Source organism: Plecotus auritus (assembly GCF_963455305.1).
Source record: "Plecotus auritus genome assembly, chromosome: 3".
Lineage (NCBI taxonomy): Eukaryota > Metazoa > Chordata > Mammalia > Chiroptera > Vespertilionidae > Plecotus > Plecotus auritus.
Window position 1 is genome coordinate 131,083,947 of NC_137772.1, and position 27,594 is coordinate 131,111,540.

Here is a 27,594-nt window from a genome sequence, read left to right on the forward strand (position 1 = left end):
GTACATGCCCTTGATGGGAATCGAACCTGGGACCCTTCAGTCTGCAGGCCGACACTCCATCCACTGAGCCAAACCGGTTAGGGCTGTTACCATTTTGCACTCAGAGAACTCAGCTTGTCAAGCTAGCAAGTAGAAAAGCCAGATTTGACCCCATTCTGACTTAAGTAGATTTTTAAAAATATGATTTTATTGATTTCAGAGAGAGGAAGGGAGAGGGAGAAAGAGATAGAAACATTGGTGAGAGAGAGAGAAACATCAATTGGCTGCCTCCTCCACACCCCCAACTGGGGATCAAGCCACAACCCAGGCATGTGCCCTGACTGGGAATCAAACTGGCGACCTCCTGGTGCATGAGATGACACTCAACCCACTGAGCCACACTGGCTGGGCACTCCATATTTTTATCCATTATAGATGAATGGAAACTTCACCAGGAATGCAAACAAAGTATGGTTTTGGCTATAGCCTGACCTTTAGGTTTAAGGAACAGTTGGAGGGATGAGCAGAGCAGGAGGGGAAAGGGAATGATTTGGTAAAAATAAGGGATCTCTTTTCTCAAAATGGCAAGTTATTTCATATTCTACACCTGCTCACTAAGCAATTCACTCTTTCAGAAGGCTTTACTGTGAAAATGCGGCCTAGACTCTGCCCCCACATACCTCAGGACAAAATATCTCAGGATAAAACCCTTGGCCTTCAGAGGCAGCTCCCAAAAAGCTTGGCGGCATCCCCAGCCCAGCTACATGATAAGATACACCAAGGGACCTGGGGAAAGAAGCTAGCCTGGTGACTCCCCACTGCTCCCTCAGTGACATCTGTCCACAGCAGGCACCATCCCTCCAGAGATTCAAGGCTCAGTTAAGAGGCGTCTATTTTAAGACCAGCTCTATGGAGTTCCGATAGCACTGCCCTTCCAGAGGCTTCTAAAATCAGAACCGCCCCAGCACTCTGACCAAGGTAGCAGACAGTCAGCATTCAGTCTTCCGCAGCGAACTCCTGTGATAACTGAGAGAAAGAGAGGACCTTGTGTCAAGAGAGCCAGTAGCCCAGGTTATTTTTTTTAATTTAATAAATCTTTATTGTTCAGATTATTACAATTGCTCCTCTTTTTTCCCCCCATAGCTCCCTTCCACCTGGTTCCCACCCCACCCTCTGCCCTTACCTCCCCCTCACTGTCCTCATCCATAGGTGTACGCTATTTGTCCAGTCTCTTCCCGCACCCCCCACACCCATTTCCCCCTGAGAATTGTCAGTCCACTCCCTTTCTATGCCCCTGATTCTATTATATTCACCAGTTTGTTCTGTTCATCAGATTTTTTATTCACTTGATTTTTAGATTCACTTGTTGATAGATATGTATTTGTTGTTCATAATTTTTATCTTTACCTTTTTCTTCTTCCTCCTCTTCTTAAAGAGTACCTTTCAGCATTTCATATAATACTGGTTTGGTGTTGATGAACTCCTTTAGCTTTTTCTTATCTGTGAAGCTCTTTATCTGACCTTCAATTCTGAATGATAGCTTTGCTGGGTAGAGTAATCTTGGTTGTAGGTTCTTGCTGTTCATCACTTTGAATATTTCTTGCCACTCCCGTCTGGCCTGCAGAGTTTCTGTTGAGAAATCAGCTGACAATCGTATGGGTGCTCCCTTGTAGGTAACTAACTGTTTTTCTCTTGCTGCTTTTAATATTCTCTCTTTGTCTTTTGCCCTTGGCATTTTAATTATGATGTGTCTTGGTGTGATCCTCTTTGGATTCCTTTTGTTTGGGGTTCTGTGTGCTTCCTGGACTTGTAAGTCTATTTCTTTCATCGGGTGGGGGAAGTTTTCAGTCATTATTTCTTCTAACAGGTTTTCAGTATCTTGCTCTCTCTCTTCTTCTGGCACCCCCATAATTCTGATGTTGGTATGCTTGAAGTTGTCCCAGAGGCTCCTTACACTATCTTCAAATTTTTGAATTCTTTTTTCTTTTTGCTTTTCCGGTTGAGTGTTTTTTGCTTCTTTGTATTTCAAATCTTTGACTTGATTCTTGCATTCCTCTAGTCTGCTGTTAGGTCTCTGTATAATATTTTTTATTTCAGTCAGTGTATGTTTAATTTCTAGTTGGTCCTTTTTCATATCCTCGAGGGTTTCACCAAATTTATCGGCCTTTCCTAGGAAATTCTTGAAAAACCTTATAACCATGGTTTTGAACTCTATATCCAGTCGTTTGCTTTCTTCCATTTCTTTCGTTTGTGATCTGTTTCTTTGTCTCCGCATTTTTGCTGCTTTCCTGAGTTGGTAGAGTAGCTTTGTGTGCTAGGTGTCCTATATGGCCCAGTAGCTCAGCTTCCCAAGTTACCTGAGGTGGATACTCTTGGTGCACCCCTTTGTGGACTGTGTGCTCAGCCTTGTTGTAGTTAAGCCTTGATTTTTGTTGATATCTCTGGGAGGAATTGACCTCCAGGCCAATTGGCTGTGAGGATCAGCTGTGTCTACGCTGGGAGAACTTCTGTGCTGGAGACAGCCTTATGAGACAAGACTTGCAAAATTGCAAAAGCCTCTGTGCTCAGCTTGGATAGGGCGGAGTCTCAGGGCTGAGCAGACAGCCTTAGCTTCCTGTCAGCCCTGCCCTATGAGGCCCCTGGGTCTCAGTGTCCCTCGGTAATCGCTGCAAGCACCTCTGAGAGAAAGCCACCCTTGAGTTTCGCCCGCTGCCAGACAGTCCAGTTTCTCCCCCAATGAATCTGGATTCCCAGATTCTTGCCCAGAACTGGAGTTCAGCGCAGTCAGGAGCATCTGTCTTTCTTCCGCTAGAGAAAGCCAGCGGCACACTCAGCAGTCAGTCCTCTCTGCACGCACTCACGTGCACACCTCCAGACCTCTGCCTTTCGCAGCTCCCCTGAGTTTCCGTGCGCTCCTCTTTTCCCGACAGTCCAGACTCTCCCCAGGGTCTCGCCCGAAACTGGGGTTCAGTGCAGTCGGAACTGGAGTTCAGCGCAGTCGGGAGCTTCTGCCTTCTTCCCGCTAGAGAAAGCCAGCGGCACACTCAGCAGTCAGTCCTCTCTGCACACACTCATGTGTGCATCTCCAGACCTCTGCCTTTTGCGGCTCCCCTGAGTTTCCGTGCACTCCTCTCTTTTCCCGACAGTCCAGACTGCGCCCCCACCCCCACCCCCACCCCCGTATGAGTATGGGACCCCAGGGTCTCGCCCGGAACTGGGGTTCAGTGCAGTCAGGAGCTTCCGTCTCTGTCCCGCTAGAGAAAGCTAGCCAGGCACTCAGCCGCCCATCCTCTCCGCTCATGTGTCTCCATACCTCAGCCTTTTGCAGCTCCTCTGAGTCTCCGTGTGCCCCTCTCTTTCCTTCTAGTTGTAGAATTTCCACTCAGCCAGCTTTCCTGTGGTTCTGGATGATGTCCGTTCTGTCTTTTAGCTGTAGTTTTGAAATTGTTGTGCGAGGCAGCAGTTTAGGTGTTCACCTATGCCACCATCTTGGTTTCTCAAGCCCAGGTTATTGACATGTGTGGGGCTGAGCACTGTGAGAGTGACAGCTATTTTTGCCCCAGCAGAGTGCTGTCAGCAAGCAGGAGGTGAGGAGTGATGCCGCAGGCAGTGCCACTTGATTCTTGCTAAGGGGTGAGCTCCAATAACCTAAGGGCTTAAAACTGCCTTCACTGTTGTTTCACTAAAACCATGGGAAGGTGAGTGGCGCTAATGCCTCTGACATCCAGAGATAGGAGCCAGACAACATGGAGGTCCCCACCCCATTTTGAAAAGAGGCATCACTCACTATGATATTTTCCCTCTCTTGTCTCCCTGTAATTTGGTCATAATGCATTGTTCACCACCTGCTTAGAAGTGATATTGTCCCAGGTTATGCTCAGCAGTGAGCATCAGTCAGAGAGGACTTTTGCCCCTGACAGGCTTCCAAAGGCCCTGGTGCAATGGCCCCGGAAGACTGTTGTAACTGGCAAATAGGTATGTACAGAAGATTGCCAAAGGTACCCTCTTTACACAAGAGCTGCGTTCCTGGGAAGTTGTTCATTAACTGACTTCTACTGGGGCTGCAACTCTGAGAGCAAGATTCCAGGCTATGATTCCATAGGGGTTGCCACCCAACCCAAAACACAGGGTGTCATCCTTTACCCCTCCCTTTCCCACACCCTCAACATCCAATCATTCACCAAGTCCGGACGTTTTACTTCCTTTACCTGTCTGTGGGCGGTCCCATTGCCATACCTACTGTCCCTGCTGTTGGTCACCCTGGGACTCCTAACTCTCCAATCCATCTTTTCTGCTGCCTCTGTAACGATCCTTCTAAAATGGTGTTGTAAGGATGTCAGTCATTTACTGCTCCCACAAAGTCTAGGTGTCTTATCAGACCTTCTGGTCAGTCCCACCCCCACACTTCTCCAACCTTGTACCTTCCATCCATATCCAGGAACTGCTTTGGTCCTGAGCTTTGAGCCCACTGCATTTCTCCTAAGATTGCTGATACCGTATCTGCTCATATTTCAAGATTCTGCCCCAATGGCCCCAGGAGAACTGAGCCCAGAACACACTTCTCTCCTAGCACCTTCCACACCTGATGGCTCCCACCAGATTTGCCATCTGTTTCTGCCATTAGAGGAGTTCCTTGAGGATGGAGCTCTGTGTATCGGTCTTCATACCCTCAACATCTAGCATCAGTGCCTGGGACTCAGTAGGTAAACCTCATACATGCTGGCAGAATAAATGAATAAACAGGGGAGGGTGTTTGCTCTTTATTTATTTATCATATACTTAATTTTATCCTTATTATGTTTTTTCCAGTTTATAAAAGGATGGTGTGTTAGTTGTCAAAAATTCAAATTGGGAAAATATATGAAAGGGAAAGTTCTTATTATGATATAAATTCCTTCAGTATTTTGCCCTATGCTTATAATAATGCATAGTAATATAAAGTAGGTACTCTGAATATTTTGTTTAATTTTTACCAATATAGGAACATATCATCTTCATAATGACTTTTTCCTCCCACTAAATACATTTCATATATCTTCCCTTTATATATCTTATGCATAGGGATCTACTGCATTCTTTTTTAAAACATAGAGTATTTCATCGTGTGGCTAAAATGCACTTTGTGAGCATTTTCAGTGGGGGAAAACTCCCAGAAGTGGACCTATTAGGTAAATAGTTAAGAATATCTTAAATTTTAATAGATAATTGCTATATTGTCCTTCAAAAAATGTTGTAAAAATTTGGATATTTGATAGTAATTTATATTTACACTAGAGGCCCAGTGCACGAATTCATGCACCTTGAAAGGAACTGTGGGCCACGAGGCTGTGGTAGGCACAGGGGCAGGTCTCAGCCCATCCTCCACACCCCTGCCAGGCCCCTGCTGCTGCAGCCCCTGGTCCCCTGTCTGCAGGCAGCCCCACTCCCACCAACACCACTCCCACCCACTGCCAGTGCCAGCTCTGCTCACATCCGCTGACAGCACAGAGCAATTGGGGCTGGCGCCAGCAGTGAGTGTGATCAGGGCTGGTGCCGTCAGCAGGTGGAAGTGGTGACTGCTGCCCTGATTGCCCCTCAGGAGCAGAGGGAGGTGGAGAAGCCCTCAGGGGCGATCAGGGTCGGCAGCCACCACTTGCACTCACTGATGGTGCTGAGCGATCAGGACCAGCGCCAGCTGTGGGTACAAGTGGGGCCAGCGCTGGCAACAGGTGTGAGCACCAGGCAGGACCACAGTGCGTGGGAGCAAAGAATTTTCAGTAACCACCAGAGGCTCGCCCGATGATAGCAACCGGTGCCCTGCCTTGGCCTGGTACCCCCTCTCACCTGCTCTACTATCCTACCGCGGCCACCATGTTCCACACACACACCCTGGTGGTCAGTGCATGTCATAGCGACTGGTTGTTCAGTTGTTCTGGTTGTTCTGCCGTTCAGTCTATTTGCATATTAGCCTTTTATTATATAGGATTCCTACCAAGTGAGTGAAAATGCTTGTTTATGGAAATCTTCACCAACATCGACTATTATCAAGCTATTAAATCTTTGCCAGTGTAATAGGAAACACACACACACACACACACACACACACACAATATAGCCATTTGTGATGCTTCTTCAGTGGCTTGTTTGTACATATTCTCTATTTTTTTATTGGGCTCACTTTAAAGACCTCAACATATATCAGGGAAATCAGTCCTTTGTCCTATGTGTTGCAATTTATTCCTCATTTGTTTTTGTCTTCTGGCATTTTATGGTATGTGGCCACCTAACAAGTGGCTAGAGCACGGTATCTGAAGGCAGACTACTTGATAATCCTGGATTCATCTCTAATTCACTAGATGAATGATCATGGCTTAGTCAACCTCCAGTTCCCCAACTATAAACTGAGGAATAAAAACAGCACTTTTCCCTGGCCAGTTTTCTCAGTGGTTAGAGCGTTGGCCTGCAGACCAAAGGGTCGCAGACTCAATTTCCGGGCAAGGGGATGTACCTTGGTTGCAGGTTCAATCCCAGGCCCTGGTCCGGGTGGGTACAGGAGGTGTGTCTCTCTCACATCAATGTTTCTCTCTCTCTCCCTCTCCCTCTCCTCCTTCCCTTCCACTCTCTCTCTAAAAATCAATGGAAAAAATATCCTAAGGTGAGGATCAAAAAAAGGATAGCACTTAACTCATGGGATTATTAAGAGAATGAAATGAGTTAGTGTATATAAAGTGTTTGGCATAGCATTTGGCATGAAATAAGCCTTATAGGGGTATATACTATTATTATCATTATTATAAATTCAAATAGTGTTAATTTTCATACCATCAAATTTATCGATCCTTTATGGCTTCTGTATTTCAGGTCATGCTTATAAAGGCTTTCTTTCTTTTAAGATTAGAAAAATCAAGTGTGCTATTTAAAGTAATCTGTGGGGAATTGATTTGCAATATGGATCTCCCTCCACCCATCCCCCTTTTTGCTGTCCTATAAATTAAGTTGGCTGTTCACACACCAGTGTATTTTTAAAAGGGAGACCTACCTGTGTGTACATCATGAGCAGGGACTAGGTAAGGTAGCCTTTGTGGCTCACTAGTTCGGGAAATGGACTGTGCTAGCTGTAGTTTCATGTCTAAAGAATGGGCCTGGCCCAGCTGGTGTGGCTCAGTGGTTGAGCATCAACCCATGAACGTGGAGGTCTCAGTTTGATCCCCAGAAGGGGGCATGCAGGAGGCAGCTGATCAATGATTCTCTCTCACCATTGATGTTTCTCTTTCTCTCTCTCCCTTCCTGTCTTAAATCAATAAAAATATATATTTTTAGAAATAAAGAGTGGGCCTGGACAGGTCATTCCCTCCCTTCATAAACTAAACAACTTCTACTTGTCAGTAAGTGCCAACTTCACACCAGTGATCCTGCACTGGAGGAGTTCACAGTCCAATGAGACAACAGACTAATCATCTGAGGGAAGGCGTCATCGAAGGCCTCATGGTGAAAATAACATCCTTGATGGAAGGAAGAGCTTATTGGGCGGATGGCAAGGAAGGCCATAGAGAACATTCCAAACAGTGGGGACAGGATGTTCAGTCACTACTTTACAAATATGTACCTGCCTACAATGCATCAGGCACTCTTGCTCCCTCTGCACGAAGGCACAGAGGCGGGGAGGACAGGCCATAGTGCTGGAAAGAGGTGGTGAGATGAAGAGTAATCAGAAGTCAGATCATAGGGCATCAGACTAAGACTTCTCATTCAGTTCTAGAACTTAGTCAGATAGCTGTAAGCCCCTCAGGGGCTCAAGTTGCTCATCCTTAATATGCAGCCTCAGCTTCTGTCCTTAGGTAGCTGTGCAAATTCTAGAAGAGTACACACACACAAACATTCTGTCTTGTACAACTGAAAGATCTGACACCCTCGGGACAATTTTGCAGTTAATGTATCACTGAAGTGGTTCCTGCCTAGGGCTTCACTGTGGGTTCAGCCTGAACTCACTCCCCGGCTCCTCCTGAGTCTGCTTCCTGCAGAGGGTACAGCTTCCTGTTGGATCCCACCTTCTTGTGCAGTAGGCCCTACTCTTTTTGTTGACTCATGTCAGGACTCTACTCCAATACTCTTTCACCCTGACAAAGATAACTCTATCGGAAGGACTGGGCCTCCTACCCTGACAAGTTGTTAGTAGCAGAATTAGAAATTGCCCCCTGGTACCTACTGCATCTCTTTGGCCTTGTTTTTCCCAGATATTGGCAAGACCTGTCTCCATCCCTGGCAACTCTACCATCTGTTCACAAGTAAGAGTTAAAGGTTTAGAGGTGGGAAGGGTATGCCACTCCTTTCCACACGACTAGAGCCCAATGAACAGCATTCTCCAAGTGAGCAGGGTCCTGGAGGCAGAACACTCTACTGGCTGCAAAAGGGAATAGTTAAGTCCAGAATCTGCAGAGGGAAGGCAGGGGAGGGTGGGTGGGTGAGAAGAGATCAACCAAAGAACTTGTATGCATATATGCATAATCCATGGACACAGATAATGGGGTGGTGAAGGACTAGGGCCTGGGGTGGGGGTGGGCTAGAAGAAGTCAATGACGGGGGTGTGTGGGGGGGAGACATATGTAATACTTTCAACAATAAAGATGAAAACAAAATAAATAAATAAAAACGTAAAGTACAGCATCTGGCCAGGTTATCTCACCTTCTGGAGGTCAAGATACGAACCCAAGATGCGAACAGTGACACAGCCACTGGGTTTCCCAAGGCCTGGGGGCCTCTTGGCAACAAGAAATCCTAACTTTCCAGTGGTGACGACCTCCCCATGCCAATACGCCTCTCGCTAAGGCTCTCCTGCATCCCTCTCCAGAAAAGGAGAAGAGGAAACACTGGGAGAAGCGCCTGGTGCAGAGCCCCAATTCCTATTTCATGGCTGTGAAATGCCCAGGATGCTAGAAAGTCACCTCCGTCGTTAGCCATGCACACACAGTAGCTTTGTGTGCTGGTTGCTCCACTGGTCTCTGTCAGCCACAGGAGGAAAAGCAGGACTAACAGAAGAATGCTCCTTCCGAAGGAAGCAGCACTAAAAGCACCTCGAATCAAGATGAGTGGGAAACCATCCCAATAAACACATTTTGGATTTAAAAAAAGAGAGAAAGAAATTTTAATACTTTCCTCCTGCACTTCCTGGTTGCCTGAGCTGGCTTCCCAGGGCCTGTTCCGACAGGCCCCGCACTGAGAACGGTCCCTGCTTGGTTTAATGCTCTGATGTGGCCATCTGAAATTCTTAATAATTTTGAGCTCGGGGCCCCACATGTTCATTTTGTACTGGGCCCTGCAAATCACTGTGGGTTACATTAGTACCCATTTGGAAACTTTTTGCCAGTCTCTCCCACTAGGGTATTGGTTCTCAAGGCAGGGACTCTGTGATTCTGAAGAAATCTTCTTGTCCTTCAAGATCCAGCTGAGATGTCATTGATGCCCATGAGGTCTCACTAAGCTTCCCAGATGGTGTCCTGCTTTCCCACTTCCTTTGTTTATCTCACATGGCACCCGTCCCTTCCTGCAGTTCATCACAACCTCCCTGTCTAAATCATCACCTCTGTGCCATGCCCTCTGTGCTCTGACTTGCCTAAAGTAGATAATTGCTCATTAAATATTTGTTGACTGACTGAAAAGCAAACAGAGCTATCTTTTCAGAACACAGTCCAGGGCACTGCACACAGTGGGTATTCAATCAGTGCTGCTGAGTCATCCACAGAGCAGGCCAGGTTGTTACACCACATGGCCATGCCCCTGCCTCAGCCGAGGCATCACATGGATGATCACGCTCTCCTCTTCCTGCACAGTGAGGATGGAACTGGCGAGGTCCAGGGTGGTGCTTCTGAACTACAGGGTTTCCTGGTGTGGAGCGGGAAGGAGACTGTTGCTAGCCATCCTGTGGTTCCAAAATGCCCTCGGGAAAAGTTATATTAAGAATCCCTGCCGAAACCGGTTTGGCTCAGTGGATAGAGCATCGGCCTGCGGACTGAAAGGTCCCGGGTTCGATTCCGGTCAAGGGCATGTACCTTGGTTGCGGGCACATCCCCAGTGGGGGGTGTGCAGGAGGCAGCTGATCGATGTTTCTCTCTCATCGATGTTTCTAGCTTTCTATCCCTCTCCCTTCCTCTCTGCGAAATATCAATTAAAAAAAATATATTTAAAAAAAAAAAAAAGAATCCCTGACACTTGCCTTGCAAAGCACTTTAACTAACTAACTAACTAAATAAATAAATAAATAAATAAAGTTTGCAAGCCACTTTCATAAACATTATTCTCAAACTGTCCTCTAAGTCAAGACAAATCTTTTTTTTTTAAAATATATTTTATTGATATTTTACAGAGAGGAAGGGAGAGGGATAGAGAGCTAGAAACATCGATGAGAGAGAAACATCGATCAGCTGCCTCCTGCACACCCCCCACTGGGGATGTGCCCGCAACCAAGGTACATGCCCTTGACCGGAATCGAACCCGGGACCCTTCAGTCCGCAGGCCGACGCTCTATCCACTGAGCCAAACTGGTTTTGGCAAGACAAATCTTAAGTAACAATTATGTGGCTGTTGTTTTTAACATTTTTCTTTTCCCTTTTTTTTTAATCCTCACCCAAGGATATGTTTTTTATTGATTTTTTAGAGAGAGAGAGAGAGAGAGAGAGAGAGACATTGACATGAGAGAAAAACATCAATCAGTTACCTCCCGTATGTCCCTGACCGAGGATCAAACCTGCAACCCTGACCAGGAATCCAATCCGCCACCTTTACGTGTATAGGATGACACTCTAACCAACTGAGCCACACCAGCCAGGGCCAACATCATATATATATATATATATTTTTTTTTTACTGCACATGATCATTGAGGAAAAATTAGAAAATACAGATAAAGCAAAAAGGAAAAAAATACTTCAGATCCTAATGCCTAGAGATGACAATACTTTAGTCCATATCATATCAGATTTATCTATGTACATAAATATATATATATCTTTAAAAGTAGGATAATACCACCACTGCTTTTGTAATATTATTCCCATTTGACTAGGTGGCTATTAGAGGTCCCAGGTTACACAGCTATTGGGGGTAGTGCTGGAACTGAGTGTCCATACACCTGAACCAGGCTGCTGCCCAAACTCCAAAGAGCTGGAAAGATGGAGGCCTGCATTTTATGGCTGTAGGAATGAAGCTCAGCAAAAAAGTATCTGCTCTGATTGGGCTTAGGGGGTCCCATAGTTTGCCATGGGTGAGGCCGGGCTGGGCCGCTCAGGAGTTCCCACCTCTGCAGAACTGGACTTTGCCTTGTAGTAAATAGTCACAGGGACAACAGGGGTCAGCTGTCAGGCAGGGGGCCCAGAGGGCGCCGCTGCCAGATGGCAGGACCTGGCTGGCCCCAGAGAGCAACTGGATATCTGTGTGGAGGTTTTGGAGGGCTCATGCTCTTTGTATTTTTAGAAAGGGAGTAAGGTCACAGCAGTGACCAGCAAGTGCTTTGTTGCCCCGGGGCATTGCCCGGGCTGTAGAAAAGGTGCATCCAGTCTGATTTGGGGCCAGCGGCCGAGGCAGGACTAGTCTGCCTGCCTTTCTGGTCAGGTATTGTGTTAGGCAAGAGGAAGGATTTCCTCAGGGCTCTGACCTCTCAGGAAGAGGTTAAAAAACAAGAGCTAAACAGGGGCTTGCAAAACAGCACAGTGGTTAAGAGTTTGTGCGCTGGCCTCAGACAGACCTGGGTTCAAATACTGAGTCCCCTGTCACTGGCTGTATGTCCTCAGGCAAGTTATTTAATCTCTCTGACCCTGCAGTTCCCCTGGTGCTGGCACATGGTAAATACTGAATAAAAGAGGCTATAAATCTGGAAGAATTCTGAGTGTGGGCTGTCAGACATGTTCAGCAGCAATTCGCTGTGGATTGCTTTCTTGAGAGTTTGGCATCCCTTTGTGTGTATGGACCAGACCAGTGGTCGTCAAACCGCGGCTTGCGAGCCACATGCGGCTCTTTGGCCCCTTGAGTGTGGCTCTTCCACAAAATACCACGGCCTGGGCGAGTCTATTTTGAAGAAGTGGCGTTAGAAGAAGTTTAAGTTTAAAAAATTTGGCTCTCAAAAGAAATTTCAATGGTTGAACTGTTGATATTTGGCTCTGTTGACTAATGAGTTTGCCGACCACTGGACCAGACCATACATTAGCTTCTGGCAGTGAGGGGGGAGGGATGGTATCCTCCCATTTTACAAAAGAGGAAGCTGAGAAGCACAGAGGCTGCATGACCAGAGGCCCTGAGAGCAGAAGTGGGAGCCAGACTCAGTTCAGTCCCCTTCACTCCAAGCGCAATGCCAGCCATTCAACATCAGAGCTGCTGCTCAGAGTGCAGGCGTTGGGGCTGGGAGAACGTGGGATTCTGCACTTCACTGCGGCTTTTAAGTCCTGAGGAAGGGCGGGAGAGCGGGTGTGAGAACCAGGCAGGATCTGCTGGGCCAGGACAGGGAGAATAGGAGACTCCTCGGGCTGGGGCTGTGGGCAATCCTGGCTGCTTCTGAGCCCAGGCCTCACTGGACTGACTAAAGCCAGCAGGGGACATCTGCCGTGGAGCTGGCCAACCCTTGGGGGCTGTTTCCCCCCTGGCTTTGATCTGGAGACTCCTCTCTATCTTGATTTCACCTGCCCCTGGAGCTGCAGCTGGGCTTCTTCCAATGAGAGTAGCAGTTTCTCTTCCTCATCTACAGCCTGTCTCATCTATGCCAGGACCCAGACACTACCAACCACAGGAAGTACATACACACACACACACACACACACACACACACACACACACACACACTAATGCTGTGCTGAAGTACTGAGGGGAGTTGGGAGTTCACATGCCCATGTAAGACAGCCATTTACTGGCACCCCCAGAAGGTTCCATATAAGAGGACAACGGAGCACAGCTCACCATGGTCCTGCCTCTTAAGCCCTTTCTGAATAAATACAGGGGGTGACAAATACATCATTCATTCATTCATTCAGCATGCCAGGCTAGGTGCCAGGCTCTGGGATTTGGCAGTGAACAGGACAGATAATGTCTTTGTTCCTGTGAAGTTTATCTACCAGGGTAGGATTGAAAAGGCCTTTTTATCTCCTGGTTTCCCCCTTTATACACTTTGTTCTCTGCTAAGCCTGTCATTTTAGGGGGTTATGGGATCAGGGATATAGGGAAGGCAGGGATCTTTGTTGTACCTTAAATGTGTAGCACACGATAGGAACTAAAAACGTATTTGTTGAACTGAACTGAGTAGGAATCTTGGCAGGCTCTCCACAGGGCTGGGTGGAGTGGGAAATTCACCACCTTCCCTTTTTCCCATCTCAGTGTGATAGGAACTATTTCATGAGGTCTCCTCACCTGGACTGTAGCCAGAGATTATAGAAATAGTTCTTACTGCTTCTTATTCTTTTTTAAATTTAATTTAATTTTATTGTTTAAGGTATTATAAATAGTAGTATATATGTCTCCTTCCCACCCCCCCCCCCACTGACCTCCCCCAGGCCTCCCCTACCCCCCGGCACTTGCCCTTGGCTTCTTATTCTAATTGTCTGAAATTCCAAGGAAATAATTCTTGCCTTTTGGAGACGTATAATCTAGTGGGGACATATGAAACTCATACACACCATTATGTAGAATGTTGATATTTTGTGTTATGATTATTTGTTCTGAAAGTCATTTTTACTTCCCTATGTGTTTAGGCCTCCTATCTGGATTTGGGTTTCATCACAAAATCTAAGGTTCTATAGAATAAAAAAAGACTCAGTAAATGTTTCTGAGTAAAGACATGAGGAAGATCTAAAATAAATGTATCAGACCCTTATAAACAGGCCCGTGATCAGCAGCTGGGCAGCCATAGGCACTGGGGAGATGAGCTGCTGGAGCAGGCTGGCGGCTGGTGCAAAACACTAAAACTGTTCAGCAGAAAGCTCTAGGTCGGTTAGCTAAACATACTTCCGACTGGTGTCCACCTGTGCCGACTGGTGTCCACCTGTGCGTTTACACAGCCTGTGCTTCCAGGGACTGAATGGCAGTGTGGTTAAGGACGCAGGCTCCAGAGCCTGCCTGGGTTCAAACCACAGCTCTAATACTTAACAGCTAGGTGATCCTGGGCAAAACTACTGATTTTTTTTTTTTGCCTCGATTTTCTCATCTGTAAAGTAGGTGTCGTTAAAAGAATTCAATGACAAAATCCATATGAATGTGTCTAGCACTGAGCTTAGAAGATAGTAAGCAGTTTGGCAGGATGGTGTAGAAGACCAATGGCCCTCAAACTTGAGCTTGCATCAGAATCACATGGAGGGCTCGTTAAAACACGGATGGCTAGGTTCCACCCATTTCTAAATCAATAGGTCTAGGGTGGAACCTGAGAATTTGCATTTCTACTAAGTTCCCTGGTGATGCCGTTGCTGCTGCTGCTTCTGGGACCACAATTTAAGAACTATTGGTATACAGAAGAAAGATATAGGTTTAGGATTTTGACACTGGGACCACCCCTTGGTATCTGGTGACTTTGGGCAGGTAATCTCTTTGAAACTCAGTGTCTTCGCTGGTAAAATGGGGCTATTAGTACTCAGTTCATGGGGCAGTGGGCCGGCGTACAGCATTATCTTTATGTATGTTCTATTTTTTAAATTTTAGCTCAAATTTGTTGGCCCTTGAAAGATGACTCAGATTACAATGAGCAGAGATGATCTGAGTGGGCTTGGTGAATGCACTGGGAGCCCCAAAGTGGGGCCTAGAGCAAAGACACCCAGGAGCAAGGTGCTAATTCAGAAAGTACTCTTGTTTAAGGTGTGTATTGGGAGAGAGCAGAAAAATTCTTTGGAAATTTCTATGTAACAAACCCATGATTAACTTTGGACCCTAACAAATGAGTGTTTCCTGAAAGCCACTGACATGGTGACCTCTTGCAGGGGAGGTGGAAATGCTTCCTAAGGAAGAGCAAGCAGGTCCCATGGGTTTCCTATCGCAATCCCTAAACCTTCCCGTCTTTTCTGCACACCCTGTTTCCGTTTATATGTAGCCCCCTTATGTTAGAGCAAAACCCTGTCGACCTCATGGATTCATAAATGGATCCAAGCACTTGGGTTCCTGTCCCCTGGCAGGTTGAGCTCACCCAGGGCCCTCAGAGCTGTTTTCTGGAAGGTCCCCTAGTGGACGACGGAGGCACTGCAGACTTTCCCAGAGGGAGGCTGCTCCCACGTGCCCTGTCAGTGCTGCAGCTGTGAAGCCTGGGTTTGCAGCCTGGGGCAAGGGCTGGAGCCTCACAGCAAGACTGTGCCCAGGGCTTGGAGGACATTTCCGGGCCGGGTTGGTGTTATAATCAGAATAGCATGCAAAAGACACCCCACCCAAGGTGGATTAGAGACTGCTGATTTTTAAGGGCAAGATTCACTGTCTTGGCACTGGGAGGATGCAATCAGAGCACTTGCCCCAGACACAGGCCTCAAGGGTCTGGGCCTTTGCAGGTTTTGGCCTGAAGACCAGGGACAGCTTCCAGCCTGAGTCATTCATTCCCAGAGGCAGGATACGAGGGAGAAAGGGCTGTCTCTGGGCCACAGGCTTTTATTTTAAAGGCAAAGATTCACTGTCCAAATCCAACTCCCCTCACCCAGAAGCCATTGTGCCTGGAATCCCATCCTTAAAGACACTTAAGATTTTTGAAAAATCTCTTTGAAGTAACTCAAATTAAAAAGGCAATCGTTTATCATGTATTTAATGTGGCAAGTCACTGAGCGAAGCACTGTGGGACCTGGGGATATGGCAGATGGAGTCCCTGCAGTAATGTAGGCAGTGATGGCCATCTAGAGAGGTCTAAACAAGGCCCAGGCCAGCACAGAGGGCAGCCTTTGCACAGGGCCTAGGTGGAGGGTAATGGGGACAGGGACTAGAAGGGAGGGAGGCTTCCTGGGCTGGGGTAGCATGGAGAAGAGAGGCCTTAAGTCCTGGAGCAAAGGGTGGGGTGGTTAGGGAACAGTGAGTAATCTGGTGTGATCCAGTACAGCTGAGCATCAGGGAGCCTGGCACAAGCAGAGCCCTGAGGAGGGTTAGTCTTCTGCCTCATCCCCCGTGGGAGGAGGAGCAGGATCCAAGCTAGAGAGGTGGGTGGAGGCCGCTGGGAGCATCTGCAATGCCCAGTCACGGCAGAGAGCGCGGAGACCCAGGGTAGGTGGGCTTGTCTGAGAATTTCCTCTCTGAGACATAAGCCTGGTGCAGCTTCAAGTGGAGACTCACAGAGATAAGAAGAGAGGGTGCCTAATGGAGTAGAGAAGAGACATTTCAAAGACCATGGGGGTTGCTGAGAAGACAAAAGGTGCCTTCGAAATTTAGGCTGGGACAAGCCCTGAATCAGAACCTGTTATCTAAAATGCCCCTAGGCCCACAGGTGGGAGTATAATCCCAAGTGGAAGAGATTTTTCTTTCATATTTGTTTAAATACTTTCACCCACATTATCTCATTGATCTCTTTAACAGCACTTTGTGCTAAACAGAGCAGATATTATTCCCAGTTCACAGATAGAGAAGGTAAGGCCTGGGTAAGATGAAGTTATAGCTTCTGATTTATTTTAACCATTGGCCTTTTGGGAGTGCACATTTCTTGTTTTAAATTTATATTTTTTAGATAGTTCAAACATTCACATGGTTCAGAATTCAAAAGATACGGTAAAACTTTTCCTTGTCTCAACTCTGTTCTCCCAGGTTGCTTCCTACCAGTTTGAACCTAGGCCTTTGACTCTGGGTATAGTGCCCTTTCTGCCACAGAGGTGCCGGGGCTCAAGAACACAACCCCACTGCAAATTCAGGAAAACCTAATGCAAGCCCCACTCAGGTAGAGGTGTTATACTTCCTCTTAGCAAGTGTATATATGTACCTGTATGGGCCTATTTAATTGTCTTCTTTCATCTTTAGATTTTTATTTCATTTTATTTTTTGTTAATCCTCACCCAAGTACATTCCTCCATTGCTTTTGTAGATAGAGTGGAAGGGAGGGAGGGACGGAGAGAGAGAGAGAAACATCAATGTGAGGGAAATACATCGGTTGGTTGCCTCCCGGGCCCCTGACTGGACAGGGTAATGAACCCGCAACTCAGGCACATGACCCTGACCTGGAATCAAATCCCAGACCCTTTGGTTCCCTGGCCTGTGCTCTAACCACTGAGCACACTGGCCAGGGTTCATCTTTACATTTTTCTCTTTAGATCCTAAACTCCTTGGAGCCAGGAAGTATGTCTTCAACTTCTGGGAGGAAACAGAGTAGGGGTTAAAATTACAGGCTCTGGCACACAGAGAATTGAGGTAAAAACTGTGCTGTGTGAACTTGGGCAAGTTACTTAGGCTCTCTGAGCCTCTGCTTTTACAACTATTATTATCATGAGCCCACACTGACTTCACAGGGCTGATGTGAGGACTAGATTCAATGGCTCATGTCCCGTGTTTAACCTTATACCAGGCACAAGGTATGTACTCCGTAAGTGGGAACTACTATCATTCCCAGTGTACTATGAGCCTACTGTGTGTGTGCACAGTATGACAGACCCAGGTACCCTTTCAAACTTAATTCTGACAGAGGATCAGGGATCTCGGGCACCTAATTAAAAACAAATTGGCAGAATAAGTTACCAAAACCAATACTCTTCCTGGGCTGGGACCTACCCTCCCTTTATGGAAAACCAGCCAGCCAAAGCTCTGGCTCATCACCATCTCTTTTTCAGGTGAGACCTGGCTTTATGGATTGTCAGTCATTCTGAGACCAACAGAAGGGTCAAGAGGCCACTTCCCCAAGCTTATTTTGTTCATAGCCTTGAGTTTGAATTTAAACACAGGGAGACTGCCATATGGCTTTTCTTGGGGCTGATAAGAATGACACATTAGTGGGTCACTAATGCCCTGGAGCAATGTGACTCACAGGATCTGCCCCTCTGGCTCTACAGATGTCTGACCTTTGCCTCTTTCAGGGAAATACTCTCAGGCCCTGATAATTCTCCACTCGGAGGAGGGGCTTCCTCACCCCTACATCACTCTTTGTTAGAAGGACCCAAGAAATGACTTACCCTGCCCTGCCCCACCCACCCACCCTGTCTCACAGATAAGGAGCCCAGTGATGGGACCAGGCTTGCTCATGCATCTACTCTGTAGCAGAACCAGGATTTGAACCTGGGCCCAGAGTGCCTTCTGTTGTACTCTCCTGGCTGCCACAAACTCCCACCTCCCGGCAGCTCCTTTCGCACTGGGCACTCACTCACTGTGGCCATAGGCTCCAGGTCCTAAACACTTTGAGCAGTGGTTCCCACGGCCTTCTGGTGGGACAGTTACCCCTTTGAAATCTTGTTTCCAAGAAATGCAGAATGATATCTCAGAGCTTGTGGTCCCCATAATGTCAATAAACAATGAAAAATTTGTTTACTTTTCTGTTAAAAGAGACATTCCTTTCCTAGCCAACAAGTTTTGTAAAGAAACAAAAATAATATAGGCCATCAAGGATTAAGAGATAAAGAATGAGCAATGGAGCAATCCATGACTTCAAGAGCTGGAATCCACACCAACCTGGGGAGCAGGGACTTGGCAGGAGAGCTGTTACCCAGGGAAGTCTGAGCTGGAACCAGAGGGAGGAAAAAGGTGGTGCTGGGGAGTAAGGCAGAATGGAAACCGGGTGGAGGGTGTCTGTCGTGTCCCCAACCCCCTTGCATGACCCTACCCCCCTCACCAAACCCAAGGCCTCTTCTTGCCCAGAACCTCCATGTGCTCCAGAAAGGAACTCTGGATCTACTCCCACCTCCCCACACCCGCCCCTGCTCCAAGTTCATATCAACCAAAATCTCCCCTCGGTGTTCAGGTGTCATTCATTGGTTGGCAGGATTTGAATAGGTTGCTTTCTGGAATAGGGACTCTGGAGTCTCTGGTGTCTACCTGCTGTCCTCCACTACAAGGGTTGGGTGCAGTGGAATGGAATAAGATGCATTGAGAGACTAAAAAAAATTAGAAGAGCTTGCAGTTCTGTCTTTCCTTTTGAGGAAGATCAAAGTCTCATCAGTTTTTCTATAGCCTCCACCCCTCCAGAGATGGGGTTTCCCCCCCTGTTTTATAGATGTGGAAACTGGGGCCGAAAGTGCCAAGCCCAGAGGCAGATCTGGGCCCAGAAGCCAGAAAGAAGTCCTTGTCCCTCCAGCCCCTGCTCTGAGGAACCAGAAGAAAGGGGCCGGGAGCTAGGGCAGAGCAAGTGGGTTTGAGGGGAGGAGAGGTCCCAGCAAGCTCTGTCAGATTGGCCCTGCAGGCTGCTTCAGGCAGCCTTGGGCACCTCCAGAGCTGCCCCTCAGCCCTGGGAGAGGGCAGGGGCCAGGGGAGGGAGCAGGCGAGGCAGCGATTCATAGTCCCGTGAAATACCAATGACTCAGGCTGGGTGGCTCCACTAGCTGGCCCAGCCCACATTCCCGGGCCTTTGTTCCAGGCTGCCTGGGCCTAAGCCTTAAAGGGCCAGCTCCTAGAAGCAGGAGAGGGGGCCACCGTGCCCATCACCGGGCCTGCCATCCTCTACCGAATTCTTGTTGGGTTGCTCCTAATTTCTGTGAAATGGGTAAAAAAGGGTGGCACCTTGTGGGATTTGGGGGTTCATCCAATCGAATTCTCAGGCTATAAAAGAGGACCCTCAGGTCATTTCAGTAAGCCCTCTGCCTCAGGGAAGGACTGCACCTAAACTGACCAAGAAGGATTAAGAAAACTTTCCCTCCCTTTCAAAGCAACTTTTTCCAGGATCTCACAGTCCCAAGGCAGGTAGTGCTGGTTCCCCACCCAGTCCTGGCCCCATCACAGTACTGGTTTATCCTTGAACTCATTGGACACCCATTTGATGGGCTTTAGGTTGGCCTATCCAGACTTGTGAACTAGGCTCTCTGTCTTGGGCCTCCAGGAAGTCTAGGTTTCACAGGAGCCTGGCTGTCAGTGGAGTCCTGGGGAGGAGAAACACCACCACCACCAGGGCAGCCTGGGTGCCCAAGTCACTTCTTTGGAGGCAGCGCGACACCATGTGGACACTGTGGAGAACTGGTGCCTCCAGGAGCTTGTGGGGTGGAGGGCACCCTGCAGAGCCTCCCACCACCATAGCTGCAGCAATCCTGAACTGGCACAAATAAAAATAAAAGCAGGCCCTAAATTGGAGCAGAAAGGATGAGGCTCTAAGATCAACTTAATAACAAAAGCCTAGACGTTCTCATAAAACTTACAAATGGCAATATTTTTTGTTGAGGCTTGGGGACATCTCTGTGTCCCCAAGTACCCACCCCCTCACACACTATTTGAACTTAATGTTTTGTCCACTTTAATATACAACACTTCAGAGAAGGGGTTTTCTCCCTTGAAGCTTTCACAGTAATTTCACAGTTTATCAGATCCTGAATGAGAGCTGGGTTCGGAAAAAGGAAAAAGTGCAAAGCTTGTAGCTACTGGGCAAACTGAATGGTGGAACAGGGCGAGTAGTGGGCATAGCCAAGTGGGGAAGCCGGCTTTCAGGCAGAAGCACTTTGAATTGTGGAGAGAGCTGGGCTGCTCCCCAGACTCTCACTTAATATGTCCTTTGAACCCAGAATGAACCATTGCCAAATGGGCTAGGACCACAGGTTTTAGCCGTGGTGTTATTGTGGGCTATTGGCCTTGGCACCCCTGGCACTAACGGAACAAGCCCAGCATCCAGGAGCATCCAGAACCCTTGGATACCCATTCCATCCATCCATCCACCCACCCACTCAACAGCGATCCTGCTGCGGTCACCTGCTGAGGTAGCTCCCTGCCCCAGGCTGTAACATCTCTCAAAGTCCTTCCTTTCTCTCCTCACCACCACTCGGGTTCAGTTCCTTGTCACCCTGACCCTAAATCAATACCATACCTTTCAACAGGTCTCCTGCTTCTGGACCCTACTCGGCCAATCATCCCAAGCACCACTCCCAAATAAATCTCCCTAGCATGCCCCCAAGCTCTCCTGAGTGACGGCAGAGTGCCTACAGCACCCGGTCTGGATTTCCTGGCTCAGCCCAGACGTCCAACCCATGTGCCTGCATTGTAACTCCATCTTTTGGCGTTCGTGACTTCTTGAGGACAAGAGCTTTATTTTATATTTCAAAATCAAATCAAATGTAAATTATATGTCAATGAATCCTAGCCAGAACATTAAAAAGTAAAGAGCTTTTAGCATACATACATGCACACATACAGATGTGTTTTGATTTGGGCCTGTGTTTGACAGCCAGCGAGAGTGCCTGAGCACAGCCGTGGCCCAGTGCCAAGGGCTGAGTGGGATCGGAACTCAGCTCTGGATCCTTTTGCTAAGCTGTGCACCCTGCCTTTCCTATTGCACCCAAGCCTCCTGCTATTGTCTTCTGAGAGGCGTTGCTCTCAAAGGAAAACAGAGAGGCCCTAGGCCAGGCCTGGCCCAGGTAAAACAGCATAAAATGAGTAAGGTACATTTTAGGAGCAGCTGAGACTCCTCCTGCTTCGTTCAGATGAATGTGTGAAGGTGTGACGGAAGGGCGACCCTACCCACTGTGAAATATAAATTACAACCTAACATAACATGATGTCTTTCAGGCCATAAAACTCAGGAGGGTGTTACCTGCCCTCACCTGGTTAGGAGAGAGTTTTAATAACTCTCTCTTCTTTCCCTTCTAGAGCCTCCCAGGTAAGCCTGTGCTTTCTCCCTTACAGCCTGGGAACCCCAACCCCAGGAGGAGCCAGCCCATCAACCTGAACCATTATGCCACCAAGAAGAGCGTGGCAGAGAGCATGCTGGACGTGGCTCTCTTCATGTCCAATGCCATGCGGCTGAAAACGGTGCTGGAGCAGGGGCCGTCCTCTCAATACTATGCTACCCTCATCACTCTCATCAGCATCTCTCTGCTCCTGCAGGTCGTCATCGGAATCCTCCTTGTGGTCATTGGTGAGCCCAGGCCTGGAGTTGGCCCCGGTGCCCCCTAGTGGGAAGATGAGCCCCAAGTGTCTCCCTGTACCACCCTGCTTTGTACATGCCTACTTCTCAGCCATACACGAACCTGGTGTAAGCCCTCTGCACCTACAAATGCCCAAGTGACACCTACAGAGTGATGAGAAGCACCCCGCCCTATCTCTTGGTGTTCCATACAGTGGCCACTCCACAATACCGCTGAACGATGCCCTCACTAACTTGTAGCAGAGTCCCATATCACCTGTGTGAGCATGCACCCCACTCAGAAGATTCAGTGTAAGTTCCCAAACCCCGATTCTATGAAGCACCACATGGATGCCCACACACTGATCAGTGAGAGAAGAGGTGTCCAGTGCAATGACACCACCTCCCTTGACTTCTGCCACATGGATCTGAGCTGCCAGACTTTCTCTGAATTCTAGTGGGTTTTGTGAGGGAAGCTTCAGACTGTAGCCCCTGACTTTTACCTCTCACTCTCCACTTCTCCACAGCACGGCTGAACCTGAATGAGGTAGAAAAGCAGTGGCAATTAAACCAGCTCAACAATGCTGCCACCATCTTGGTCTTCATCACTGTTGTCATCAATATCTTCATTACAGCTTTCGGGGCACATAAGACAGAGTTCCTGGCTGCCAGGACCTCAAGGAATCCTCTCTGAATTCAGCTTGGAACCCAGGTGAGGGAAGCTGGGAGGTCCTCAGGCCCAATGGCTCCCCCGGCAGCCCTTTTCTCACCTCTGGGGGTTTAGGGTAAGAAAAATCCTTGCCACGCAAAAGGAGAAGGTAGATCTGCGACAAGGAGGGAATCATGGAGAAGAGTTGGATGGGGACTCAGAAAGGCCCCCAGTGCTGTTAATGATTCTTCTCCTCTAGTTTAGGCTCGGGGTTTTCCATCGCCTGAGATGGGTGGAAGGCAATGTGGGTGGTGGTTGGCTCTGCCCCTCCGGCAAGAGGCAAGATGAAGATGTGGGATTTCCCCCTTGGCATTGTCCAGCAGTCCTTGCTACTCATACTGTGGTCCATGAACCAGCAGCAACAAAAGCACCGGAAGCTTGCTGGAAATGTAGAATCTCAGGCCCACTCCAGCTCTACTGAGTCAGCATCTGCATCTTTGAAGGCTGCAGGGGAATCGAGGGCACTCTGCCTCACCGCCTCTTCTCGGCTTCCCCACAGGTATTGGGTCCGGAGTTGCTTCTGCCTCTTTCCTCCCTGATCTGCCAGGCTGATGAGCACTTTCCACAGCCCCTGGGAGCTCCTGAAAGAGCAGTGTAGATGCCTGCTTCCTACCACAGCGCCTGAATGAAGATGCGATAGTTTACTGATCCAAGTGAATTTCATCTTGGCCCACAGGCCTGAGCTCAGAGTGGGATAGTGCCAACCTTTTCTCCTGGTGGCACCTGCACCTGAGGCATGTCGCCCCAAGGCTGAGTCCACCAGCTTAAGGACTCTGGTTCTGACTTACTCCATTCCTTCCCTCTCTCCCATCCATTCCCAGGCCAATTTTCCCAGGTAAAATGGAATGATTTCTATCTATAAAAGTTTCTGCAAATCCACTGAAGTCAACCTTTATGCTTTTAGCTGCATCTGAGCTGCCATCTCCATCTGTGTCCTGGAAAGGGCTCAAAGGATCAAACTCCAAGCCTGGAATGAGAAAAGGCTTTTAAATCACTCCTCTCCTCTGGATTGTGCTCAGAGTCAACTTTCCAGGCCCCACATGCCTTGGGCCAATTACCAACAGCTACAGCAATGGCCGATTAGTCAGTTCTAGACTGACGCATGTATGCACACTCCTTTTGAAACCTCCTTTAAACCTGTTCTAGCTTTCATGTTAGCACCTTGTCTTAGGCATGTGTTGGAGAAATATAAACTTTGATTTATGCCTACGCCAAATATAACTAGGGAGGTCAGTCTGCACCTGCAAAGCATCAACAGGACATCCCCAGCTCAAGCAGAAAATATTTTTAAATTGTCTGCTATTTTAAAGTAAGCCATACCTCAGCTCCTCTCCACTATTCACCAAAACCATTCTGGCCCTCTTTCTAGCCTTATTCACCTGGGGTGTTCACCAGCCTCGCTCCTCTGAAACCACCAAGCTCCATTAACCTGCCAAACAGAAATGCCTGGTCTATCAGACTGTGAGCTCCTCACACAGGACCAATGTTGTCCCCTCCAGGAGTAAACCACAGCACAGAGAAGGCAGTCTGCCACACAACAGGCATCAAACTAATGGTAATGGGTGGAGAGTGGTGTAAAAGGGTCCTTGGCACGTCCTTTAGAGGCCTGATGGCCGAAGGACAGAGACATGAACCATGGGGCCCTCAGCCCAACCCTCTCCCACCAGGATGTGCAACAGGAAAATGCAAGAGCCATTCTGTTTTCTAAGATGCAGTATTTAATGCTTTCCCCCCACCATCCCAGTCCCTCCCCCACCCTAGACATTTCCCTACAGAGCAGGAGCCCTTGCCAGGTCCTTCCCCTTAAGGCAGATGGTGTGGAGGTAACAAACATCAAATACAAGGCACTGGCCAGGAACACAGGGGGTGGTGGGCAGGGCAGGGGAGGCCGGGCTGGCCCTGTTACCAGAAGAGAAGCAGGAGGGCTGTTTGGGCTGGCTCAGGCCTCCCAGTGAATGCCAAAGGATGAGTGGCCCCAGAAAGAAACCTAGCACCACAGCTGGCCACCTGTGGCTCTGCCTACTCCCTACAGAGCTTGCCCAGAGGCAGTGAGCTGGAGCAGCGACCCTAAAGAGCCATAGCCCAAGGGCAGGTATGGGCATCCAAAAGCCACCGAGTCACTGAAAAGCCCTGTGCTTCCTGATTTCTTAAGATGGAGGCAAGGATTCTCTTCAAGCCTGAGGGTTCTCAACAGGCTCTAGTCTCCCCTATACCAAGTTTATGCTCTTGGTGAATACAGGGCCCACTAACTAGACCCTCCAAATGCTGTGCCTGGGACTGACTGTCACAGCAGGGGGCTTGGGCCAGCTGCCTGGGCCTGCCACACCGCCATCAGCCCTTGCTCACAGCAGGGAGCCCTGTGCTGGCCTCCCAGACAGCCGCAGGCTCAGGGTCCAGTGTCCAATGCACCAGCGGTAAATTCAGCAGCAGTGGCAGAGGCAGCAGCAGCAGAGAAATCCCCACCACAAAGGCACCTGGGGATCATTAGTGCAAGGTAAGTGCGTGATCATCGGGTGACAGAAAGGGTGGCCTTGACTATAAAGGCCGAGGGCTGTTTTCCCTGAACTTGCTTCACTTTTCAGTTCCTCCTGGCCCTACTCCCTTCCACTTGGGGAAGAGAACTCAGAACCACATCCTCACCTCCCCAAAACTGCCACCCTGCTGCCTCCTACCCTGGTCCATTTTATGGTTCCCTTCTACCCACACCCCTTCCACTTCTTCTACTCAAGGCCACGCTGGGGCTCTCGCTGCAGGACGGCAAGGCCAGGGAGCTGGGCTGTGAGGACTCAAAGCTTTCCACTTCCCTTTCATCCCTTCCTGTTGACTCCGGCCCCTCCTCTCATCTACGTCATGGTTTACTTAATACATCCACATCCTCTTTCCCCTCTGCCTCCTCCACCTTGCCTGTCCTGCTTGGCCTACATGCCCAATATCAGGATGAGCCCACTGCCCACCACTTCCTCGTCTCCCAACCCCTGTGGCACCAGGAAGAGGATGATGCCAGTTCTGTGCTTCTGATGGGCCTGAAGTGAACGCTGCCTGGAGGGTAAGGTTAATGCCCTAATTGGTGGCCAGCAGTTCGGTGACCACCTGGGAGAGATGTGCGTGTCTCTGCAAGGCACAGCCTGGGGTAGAGCAGAGGAAGTGCTCCTCATGGGGCCAGCTCCTCTGGTTATAAATCAGCTGCCAATCCGAGGGACACAGCTCTACACTACACAGGAGTGGGTCTGAGGTATGCAAATGGGGACACTTCTTAAAGGCACCACTCCATCCCCCTCTTGTAGTCAATGCTGGGTCTTAGACAGTTAAGGTTTGTTTTTCTGATAAAAAAAAAAAATGAAACCCTAATAAAATATGTCCAATAGAAGAGCTTCCAGTTCCTGGTCGCTGCTCCTGTGAGGAGCGCAGGGTGGATGCTGGAACGCACCTCAAGGATTTAGGATGGTGTCACTCAAGCAGGTCTTCCCCTCCCTGACCTAATTGCACAGCCTCTGTGACTGTGAGCGAGCAGCCCCTCAAGCTGTCCTTCACAAAGTCTTCCGTCTTCCGTCTGCAGGCCCAGAGGATGGAGAGAGGGGCCTCGATAGCTGTCTGCAAGGGGACAGCTCCCAGTGGAGTGGGGGTGTTATGCTGAGGCCTTGGGGGCCCAGCCATGGCTTCTGCTCCCCACCTCACTTCCCCCAGCAGTCCCACAGGGTGCTGGGGAGCAGCCGTGAGTCAAGGGGCAGGAAGTGGTCGGTCCAGTGGGCCACCCCTTGGGATTACGGCATCTTCATCTGGCGGCGGTTCCACATGCCTCGCTTGGAATGGAAGTGATGGAAGAAGTTCCTCAGAGAGAGACGGTCCACTTCTAGGCCTGCTTGGAGGATCCTGAATGGGAGAGGGGCAGGATGAGCCACAGAGCACAGGAGGCAACCAGGCTCCACATCTACAACAGCCCCGTCCCTGTCTTCCTGTTCGCCCCTCCACAGGCAGGAGCGGGGTGTGGTGCAGTGAGGGCTTTGGAGCCAGACAGCCTGAGTTTGAATCCCTGCTCCACACCATATAAGTCACATCATCTCTCAGAGCCTCAGTTTACTAATCTAGAAAGAGGATAATGATATACAGGCACTCGAGGGTGGTGGTCAAGATGAGGGATGGTAGACGAGGTGCTCAGCACAGTGCCTGGCTCACACCGAGCGCCCAGTGCCTGGCACTCAGCGAGCAGGGCACATCATCGTGTTTGACAGAGGCAGAGGCTGGAGCAGACCTCACCCTAGCCCTCCCCTGTCCTTTTCCTACATGCACAGCCCACAGGGAGTCCCTCTCACCGAGACCTGTACTTTGGGCATGAGCGCAAGTAACTGGAATCTGAAGCAGTTTCTTTCTCCTTGGGCTTCAATAGAGGAAGGCGGGTTGAGAACTGAACCGGGGTCTGCATCTTCCCGGTCGCGCAGGAAGACCACAGGTGGAGGTGGCCACCAGTCCAGGCTTCTGTCCACTTTGGGATCTACTTGGATCTGGCTTTATGAGACCGGGGCTATCTCACAGAAGCTCCCTCAACCTTCCTCCTTTGCACTTTAAACTCTCTTAGTATTATTATCTTCCTTTCCTTTCTTCCCTCTAGGGAAAAGGCGCAAACACATCCAGCGTTTATGCCTCTGACACTTACTAGTTGCAAGATTTGGGGCAAGTTATTAAGACTCAGTTTTCTCATCTAGAAAAATGGAGATAATTACACCTACCTCACAGAGGTTTGGGGAGGACTGAATGAAGAAATGGATGTGAATCACCTTCCAGTATAGACAGCCACTGGCTGGTGGCTGCATTTTGCCCTCAGGAAGCAGTGTATCTCTTCCTTGTCAAGGTCCCACTGCCCAGTGCCCCTGACCTTACCCTGTCCCCCTCCCCTGGACACTGTTCCTACAATGACACCCTTTCTTTCTTGGATTTTTACCCCCTCTCTCCTTTGCCCCCACCCCTTAAGCTCAACTCTCCAAGTATCATC

At 48.8% G+C, this 27,594-nt stretch overlaps 2 protein-coding genes and 1 pseudogene across 4 annotated transcripts in view; 2 read left to right on the forward strand and 1 right to left on the reverse strand.

The window, feature by feature from the left end:
- The window catches only part of NINJ2 (ninjurin 2), an 88,523-nt gene extending 65,036 nt beyond the window's left edge, over positions 1-23,487 (forward strand). Inside the window, exons 2-4 of one of the 2 annotated variants that reach the window (XM_080660833.1) lie at positions 21,643-21,910; positions 22,426-22,610; positions 23,107-23,487. In XM_080660833.1, the coding sequence (XP_080516959.1) occupies positions 21,643-21,910; positions 22,426-22,592 (435 nt within the window). In that variant the 3' untranslated portion in view covers positions 22,593-22,610; positions 23,107-23,487. The remainder of the gene's footprint in view (positions 1-21,642; positions 21,911-22,425; positions 22,611-23,106) is intronic. The other variant, XM_080660834.1, reaches the window with a different exon arrangement.
- Positions 8,761-9,023, forward strand: LOC308243314 (small ribosomal subunit protein eS27-like; annotated as a pseudogene). Its single transcript has one exon. The product of its transcript is annotated as a small ribosomal subunit protein eS27-like (transcript).
- Positions 23,488-24,232: 745 nt separating the features above from the next.
- Positions 24,233-27,594, reverse strand: part of B4GALNT3 (beta-1,4-N-acetyl-galactosaminyltransferase 3) — a 97,270-nt gene continuing 93,908 nt past the window's right edge. The window contains exon 20 of the mRNA XM_080661751.1: positions 24,233-26,477. Within this exon, the coding sequence (XP_080517877.1) occupies positions 26,369-26,477 (109 nt within the window). The 3' untranslated portion in view covers positions 24,233-26,368. The remainder of the gene's footprint in view (positions 26,478-27,594) is intronic.